We start from the raw sequence: 8360 nt of genomic DNA on the forward strand, positions 1-8360 counted from the left end.
AAACCATCATTTCTCAACCGTGGCAACTTTAAGACGTGTGGACTTCAACTGCCAGAATTCCCCAGCCAGCACTGGCTGGGGAATTCTGGGAGTTGAAGTCCACACGTCTTAAGGTTGCCACGGTTGAGAAACACTGGAGTAAACCCAGCCAGAGAGTTCCCAGTTGCTCCTGCAGATGAACCTTGAATGTGTTCTGTCACTGAAGTGCACACCTTGAATCTTTAAAGTAAGATTCTAGTCCTTATGGTTCTGACCTTGACTTTGACTTCTGCAACGCACTCTACGGGGGCTGCCTCGGAGACAACTTTGGAACGAAACGGGACGGCTGGAGCCCGCTCAGCCCTTCAAGAAAGGCCAGGCCGAGGAACAGACTCCACAAGATTACTGGAACGACTTTGTTGCTGTCGGGTATGATAACAGAAAGCTCGGCAGAGTCTCTCCTCTTACCCCCAAGAGAATCAAGGTGGGGCACTCTTTGATTCAGAGGATTTTAAAGATTAATGTACAGTTGAAGGCAGAGATTTTTCTTTTGGGATTGATGGACAAACTGGGAAAAAGTCAGGACACTTTGTTTTTGTACATGATCACTGCAGCGAGGTTATTGCGTGCCCAAAGGTGGAAAGATTTGGCCTTTCGCACAGTGGAGGAAGGGTTGGTGGAGATGATGGATCTTGCGGAGATGGCCAAATTGACTTCTTTGATCAGAGAAAAGACGATAGGTACATTGATTGCTGACTGGAACCCCTTATGGGCTTTTTTCAGGAAACAGAAAAAAATGAACTTACGATTTATGGTTTTGATAATTAGACAGAATAGATTGTGGAAAGAAGAGAGTTAGGTTGTGACCATGGAGTGAGAGATAATTTTGTAATTATGCTTGTATTTGCTGCAAAGGAAATCAGAAGCTGCTGCTTTGTATTTCTTTTTATCTTTTCTTTTTGCACTTTCTGCTTTTCCTTTCTTTCCTTTGTATTAGTTTTTGTCTTCTTTTTAAAACTTTTCATAAAAGTTATATATATATTTAAAAAAAAACAAGTATGATCATTGAAGTCCACCCATCTTAAAGCTCCCAAGGCTGAGAAACGCTGTTCTGCGGTATGGAGAGAATGAAACTACAACTCCCAGAAGCCCATGCAGCCCAGCAGGTCAGCTGACTTCCAGAACGGACTGGTTTTCACTTAACGTGCTTTGGAGATGTTTCAGAAAGACTATTTGCCCCAAAAGAGGGGCCCCCTTCCCAGCGGCTGAGACAAGGATGAAGGCACGGATTACACGACCCGAAGGAGAAATTACCAACTGATCACCAGAGAGGAAAAAAAATAATTGCAGTTTTTAGCGAGTGGGATTTTGCAGTCTTCATACATATGGCTGCAGAAAGATCAAGCGGTGAGGGAGCTTTGCAAAACTCTGCAAGAAGAGACAGAAAACAGGGAAGGCGGAGAAGACCCAGGGATCAGGTCAGAACCCCCCCAATCCAGCCTCCTTTATTCCTCATATAAGCTCTCTATGGAAAGATGCCAGCCAATGCTCTGCTCGCAAGTTTGTTCCCGTATTTTTAAGCATGGCTTGGCAGGGAGCATTCTTTCCTGGCCAGCTTTTCCCACTTCCCTGAAACTTGGGGCAAAATTTCTCCTTTTGCAGCACTGGTTTACTATTGCACGAGATTGGACATGGCCGTTTTCATGCCATGCATCATAAGCTGCGCTCGATGAGCCAGGGCCACCCTCCCTCCCTTCCTCGAGAGCCCCGAGGCTCTTTTTCCTTCTCTTAGGAATCTGAGAGTCTACCCAAAGGAACTTTTCAGCTGTAAGAAATGATGGGGGAATGAATTCTTTGGGGGTGCCTTTTTTGCGCTGAAGGAAAGAACTGGGGGGGGGGTGCGTTCATCCTTTCCTGCGTCAGGGAAGACAGCCTGGGTAGTGTAGCAGCGAAGGTCTGGACAGGCATCAGGGAGACCCAAACTGCAATCCATCCACAGCCACCGAAATTCCCCCAGTGACTTTCAGCCCATTCATCTCTCTCAGCCCTACCTCGCAGGGTGGTTGTGGCAGGGGAAAATGGGAGGTGGAAGCGCCACGCATGCCCCCTTAAACTCCTGAATGAAAGGCGGGATATAAATCTAACAAATAAATACTTGTACAGGAAGACTGTGGTTTATTTGAAGCTCCCTGTAATGGTCTGTGGGAATGACCCTGGGAGACAGGAGGAAGAGCAGCCTAGGCAACGGTCGGACAAAAGATATCTCAGCCCAGGGAAAGAAAGGAGGCAAGGGAAGCGTCTCAGAAGGGACCTTCCCTAGTGTTCTGGAAAGTAAAAGTAAGGGAGGGGGGAAGCGCTTTCAGACTCGCAAGGTTCTGTTTCTGGAACCTGACAGTAAAGGTAGTGTTAGTCCTCTGGGGCTGTGCTTCTGGTCTGGACCACCTCGAAGGGCTGACACTCGGTGAAGCAAGGGGGAATGAGAACATCAGGGCCAGCAGAGCCAAGGAAACATGGAGCGCTTCGCTTCTGGTCTGCTTTAGTTTCTGCAAAAGTGATAAAAAGTGTCTTGTGGTTCAGGCCCTCTTGTGCTCCTCCATCCCATTCTCCAGGGCCTTTTACTGCTTTCTGCTCCTTCTCACCATTCTGGGTTCCCCTCCAAACTTTGGTTGCAGGATCCAGACGTTCGCCTGTCCAAAGTGCTCTCGTATGCTTTGCGCCACGGGGCAGACCAGCTGGGCCTCCACATGAGCTCTGGTGAGTAAGGCTCTGCCCTTTCCCCTAGTGCCTGGCTCATCAAAGACCGCCTGCTTTTTCCTGCATGGTGTAGGATGCTTGAAGTCACAGGAGCCTAGCAGAACGTCAAGCGGGCAGCTCTGAATAGAAGTGGTGCTATTTTTACCGTAAACCAGCTTGGCTGGGAGTGGTAGAAAGTTATAAATAAAACCAGGCTGAAGGAAGGGTCCACTTTGTGCCCACATTCACAGCCTGGGCAAACACAGCTTTTATATATCCTCAGCAGACAGCGACAACTTCAAAAGAAAAACCCCGCCAAGGAAATCATTCCAGCCTGTCCAGGTTGCAGGGGGAATATTTTCCCTTACAAAAAAAAAAGGGTTTACTTTGAGTCCCTTGAGCTCCTCCAAAATTTCCCCAGTATTAAAGTATTTCTGTAATTGTTTCTTTTACCAACTGGGTCGAGGGTTTAGCTGCTTTTTTCCAAGTAAGAAAGAAAGTTGGTTTCATGATTCATGCTGTAAGATGGCTGGTTTTGTTTGGTGTTTAGGTTGTTGTGTGCAGACCTTGGCATTATAATTTGTACATTCTGGCTTAGTGTGCTGGGCAAACACAGCCAAGTGTCATTTAAGCCAAATGTGGCTTAGCGCAAAACTTGAACCCGGCCTTTGTTCCTTTCTTCCTGAACCTCAGATGGCTTTGTCGATGTGGTGGAGATTCTTCACTTGCCCCAGTTTAAGGGCTGGTCCGAGGAGGATGTGCAGCGTGTTGTGGAGACAAATGAAAAACAGCGCTTTGCTCTGGGCCGACACCCATCCAGTGGACGCCTCCAGATCCGTGCTAATCAAGGGCACTCACTACAGGTAATTCAGAGATAATTCAGAGTTCAGAGATAATTCAGGTGAGGAAGACACAGACTTGGAAGTGTGGGGAACTTTTATCTTAAGAGCAGAAAATAGATAGCTTCCTAGGGGCCTGTATACATGTCCACAGAAAGAATGAATAATACAGTATTAACTACAGAAATCTGGGGCACTGGCCAATTTTAGCTTTCAGAAATCCAGAACAAAACTCTCTGCAGGTGAGTATTTCCTACGCTCCGCTCCTACATTAGAACTAGCCAAACCTGGAGACTTGGTCCAGTGGCTTCTGTGTTCTTAAGAAGGGAATTTATTTATTTATTTTTTTCAAATTTCGTCAAATTCTTTCCACTCCATTCTTCGAGGTTACATAAATGCATAAATACATTTATGATGATGCTATGCACATTTCAACCTTCCTTGGGGGGGTTGGGCCTGTAAGCTGCTCAGTCAGCGGCGACTGGAGCAACATATAAGCCGAATAAGTAGGTGAGTAATAAATAAATACGGCTGGAGTTGCAAAAATGATCGCCCTAGAGGTTGCAGAGATGTCCAGCCAATTCTAATGCTTTCCAGCCCTAGTGAATCTAGTGCTTGTCTGGAACATGGCAGCCTAGATTTCTGTAGCCCATATATTACACTAAGGGTGGGCAACTTGCAGGCACAAGGCATACGCAGCCCTGACTCCTTCCTTTCTGTGGCTGGTCAAGAACTCGCTGCCTGGCTGAATATTTGGTGGGAGGGAAATCTTTTAAGAGAATTGTAAGAGAGAACTGAAGTCATCCCTGAATGGAATGATGTAATAGTATGTGGGAAAGACCTTGGGAGATGGGGCAAAGAGACACTGCCAAGGGAACAGTCAGATAAGAGGCGGCTTAGCCCTCAGCTGCATAATGGATGGAGAAAGAGGCTCAGAAGGGACCCTCCCTAGTTTCTCGGGCTGTAAAGGAGACAGCGGGAGAATTGTACTTTCAGACTTGCAAGATTCTGTCAATGTAGCTTTACAATAAAGTAAAATTAGCTCATCTGGTTGTAATTTCTATCTGGTTAACCCTGCGAGGGTGACACATGGGTGCTTTAAAATGTCAGAACTGAACTATTGAGTGTCCCAAATCTGCATTCTAAGCCACCCTTTTAAACAAGAAAACATAGGAAAAAAGAGCTATCCCACTTCAGCAAGTCCATGTTGGTTATTCCTGTCCCCCCAGGTTCCTGAGTTGGAGCTGACTCTGCTGCAGACCCTACAGGATTTTCCAGAGACTGTGGCTCATGGCACACTTCTGCGCAACTGGCCAGCCATTCGTCAGAACGGCCTGTCCCGGATGGGGAGAACGCACATCCATTTAGCCCCTGGATTGCCAGGCCAGGGGGCCATCCTAAGTGGTGAGTGCTCCACTTTCAAGGTGGGGGCAGGTTGTCTTGTAGCTGGTGGCATCTGGCTATGGGGTTCTTCCCCTGAAGGCTTCACCAGCATCATCAGTGCTAACTTTTGGATCCCCTGCTACTGTTGTGTTTCAATCAGCCTCTCAGTCCCACTTGGTTTTAATCTGTAATGTTATGTGGGAATAACCTTGGGTGATGAGGGGAAATGATGCTGTCTTGGGAATGATCAGATAAGAGAGGGCATAGCCCACAGCTGCATAACGGGTAGAGAAAGCAACTCAGAAGGGACCGTCCCTAGTTTCTCGGGCTGTAAAGGAAACAGTGGGAGATTTGTACTTTCAGATGTAATGGTATTGAGAAAGACCTTGGGAGATGGGGCAAAGAGACGCTGCCAAGGGAATGGTCAGATAAGAGGCAGCTGAGCCCGCAGCTGTATAATGGGAGGAGAAAGAGGCTCAGAAGGGACCCTCCCTAGTTTCTCGGGCTGTAAAGGAGACAGCGGGAGAATTGGACTTTCAGTCTTGCAAGATTCTGTTAATGGAACCTTACATTAAAGTAGAATTACCTCATCTGATCGTGTTTCCTGACTGATTTACCTGGGAAGGCTGACATAATCGCAGTCTGCAGCTCTTTGATTTGGGAGACCATCCTGGAGTTTGGATGTGTTTTAAAGACACTTGGTACAAGCAAAAGGCTGGGTTGACTGTTTGGAAGAATTCATACACCCAGATTTACAAATCACAGGGGTTAGTCATACCCAGCTAAAACCAAACCGAATGTAGAGGGCGTACGGAATGGCCTTGAAGGACAGGAGGAAGAGCCGCCACCAATGCAATGGTCAGATGAGTAGGACTTGAGCCCGGGCCAAGAAAGTAACTTGAGAAGGCGTCTCAGACAAGACCCTCCCTTGTTCCAGTGAAGATAAAGGGAGGGAGGGAGGGAGGGAGGGAAAAGCTCATTCAGACTTGCAAGGTCCTGTTAACTATCGCTGTACAATTGAACTAATCCTGATCTATATGGCATTGGTTTCTTAGTCTGGTCTGCCTTGTAGGACTGACACTGAATTAGGGTGTAACATGATGTGTGAACCCCCAGCAAAATATTTGAATAAACAAGCTGATATTTACAGCACTAACTTGGGATTAAGCATTGCTGCATTCAGTACAGCCTCTTCCTCCTCTTTCCAGGAATGAGAAACAGTTCTGAAGTGGCCATAATCATTGATATTTCCAAGGCTCTGGCTGGTGAGTGAAGGTAAACCTTGTAGAGCAGAAGACAAATGGAGAAGCAAGCATTTAATGGAAATGGCTTCCTCCCCACTGCTTGCTTCTCTGTGCTAAAGGTCCTGGTGCTGCAGGGCGGAATCTTAGGATGGATGGAAACTGGTCTGAAATGCTGGGAGAGGAATCCCAACTTGTCTACCCACCTTCTAGGGAGAGGGGAGGAAATGATGCCTTTTCTTTGACTCGTAGGATTTCTGCTTTCCCACAGATGGAATCTCTTTCTTTCGCTCGGCTAACGGAGTCATCCTTACCCCCGGCGACGCGGACGGGCTGCTGCTTCCCCGCTACTTCTGCAGGGCACTGCAGCTTCAGCCTCTGCGTAAGTTTGCAGCTGCTTCCACCTCAGGCCCAGCCCAGGGTTCTGAACATTCAAGACGGGGGCGGAGGAAACCACCAGGGTTTCAACGTAGGCTATGGAGGGGTTCAACGGAAGCCAGGTGGAAACAGCTGGACCTACCCAATTTGCCACCTTCCAGTTGTATCACAACTACAGTGGTCAGGTTGGTGGGAAGTTATGGGAATGGTGACCCCTACGCGTCTGCAGGCCCACTCTTCTCTGAGTCACTCAGCTATTCAGAACGGGGACACAAAATCAAAAGTCTTTTTCCGTCCTAGCTTTCGCACACTAACTCAGTCCCTCACTCACCCAAGCCCGAACTGAAACCTGGTTATTCCAGGTGGGAAGTGCCTTAGCTGCCATTCAAATAGCGACGCAAGAATTGTTGTTATTGGCATTAATGTTTCCTTCAGTGATGTCTTCTTCTGGACCTTTAAAACTCTCCCTGTTTGATCTTGGGGTAGCGACTGTTACATTATTCTCATCTGGGCTATTTATTCCCAGATCTCTTCTTTATTGTTCTGATGCTTTTAAAGTAACTTTGCAAGGAGGACTGTAGTATTCAGGTGGCGTCAAAATATGACAAATGAAAACCTGTAAACATGCTGCTCCGTTATTCCTTCACAGGAGCCCTGTAAGGTTGTCTTGCCAAAGGAATCCCCCTCTGTAGAGGAAATAGGGCATGGCCTTGAAGGACAGGAGGAGGAGCTGCCACCAAGGCTACAGTCAGATAAGAGGGGCCTGAGCCCAGGCCAAGAAAATGGCTCGAGAAAACAAGCCCCTCCCTAGTTCACCCGAAGATAAAGGGAGGGAGGGAGGGAGGGAGAAGCATGTTCAGACTTGCAAGAGTGGTGTCAGCCCAACAAGGTAGATCAGACAAAGAAACCTCACCTGGGGTGGGAGGAGCATCACTTCATCTTGAGGGTGGCTAGTATCGTAGATCCCTCCCCAACAAATAAGATCTTCACCGCTTGGATTTTATATCTATTTTATTTTTATTTACTGGTCTATTTATATTGTAATTTATACGTTTTAATTCTGATTTTATTGTAAACCGCTCAGAGTCCCCTTTTGGGAGAGATGGGCGGTGATAGAAATTTGAAGAATAAATAAAAAATAAATAAAAACCAACGTGATGTAGGTCATGACTGCTTTTATTGTCACAGCTAGCTAACGGAATCTTACAAGTCTGACTGTTCTTCCCCCTCCCTCATTTTATCTTTGTGTGAACCAGGGAGGGGCTCGTCTGAGACGTTTTCTCCAGTTACTCTCTTGGAACGGGCTGAAGCCCCTCTTATCTGACCGTTACCTTGGCCACTTCTGCCCAGTCTCCCAAGGCCATTCCCACGTACCGTTATATCATGCCAAGGAGCTTCTTCCAGAGGCAGATTTTGTTCTTAACGCAGCACCCACATGTGTATGTTGTTGGGCCGGGAACAACACCCCTATTTTGGCTGTCTCCTTTTCTCTTCCCAGGCTGCCCGCTGCCTCTTGAGTGACCGGTCCTGATACACACACCTTCCTCTCCTTCATCTCATCCGAGAGACAGCAATTTATAACACGTATGTGTGTGTGGATATAACTGAACAAGAAATCTCGCTGTGTAATTAGAGCAGGCGTACTCTTTCCCTCCCTGTCTGTCTGTGGAAAATCTATCTCCCATCCCATACTGTGTCTCCCATCATTCCATGCTGTTGGCCATAGCTGGGGGGCATTAAATTGCCTACTCCCAGTTTAGGCCATTCTGAGAAATGTCGCGGGAAGAAGAATAAAACTGGGGAAAGC

The 8360-nt window shown here is 47.2% G+C and overlaps 1 protein-coding gene across 1 annotated transcript; it reads left to right on the forward strand.

Annotated features, from left to right (window-relative positions):
• Window positions 1–1186: 1186 nt before the first annotated feature.
• On the forward strand, window positions 1187–8074 carry TRPT1 (tRNA phosphotransferase 1). Its single transcript, XM_063317212.1, has 7 exons — window positions 1187–1457; window positions 2652–2733; window positions 3406–3575; window positions 4781–4955; window positions 6143–6199; window positions 6447–6644; window positions 8052–8074. The coding sequence occupies exons 1-7, from the start codon at window positions 1365–1367 to the stop codon at window positions 8072–8074; spliced, it is 798 nt and encodes a 265-aa protein (XP_063173282.1). The 5' UTR covers window positions 1187–1364.
• Window positions 8075–8360: the final 286 nt, after the last annotated feature.

Source organism: Candoia aspera, chromosome 17 (genome assembly GCF_035149785.1).
Source record: "Candoia aspera isolate rCanAsp1 chromosome 17, rCanAsp1.hap2, whole genome shotgun sequence".
NCBI lineage: Eukaryota > Metazoa > Chordata > Lepidosauria > Squamata > Boidae > Candoia > Candoia aspera.

Bases quoted from the DNA above. Each gene is read 5' to 3' on its own strand.
- TRPT1 (XM_063317212.1), top strand. From the start codon at position 1,365: ATGGCTGCAGAAAGATCAAGCGGTGAGGGAGCTTTGCAAAACTCTGCA. The intron at 1,458-2,651 runs GTCAGAACCCCC...CTTTGGTTGCAG, and splicing joins GGAGAAGACCCAGGGATCAG to GATCCAGACGTTCGCCTGTC. The intron at 6,645-8,051 runs GTAGGCTATGGA...TTCTCTTCCCAG, and splicing joins GAAACCACCAGGGTTTCAAC to GCTGCCCGCTGCCTCTTGAG.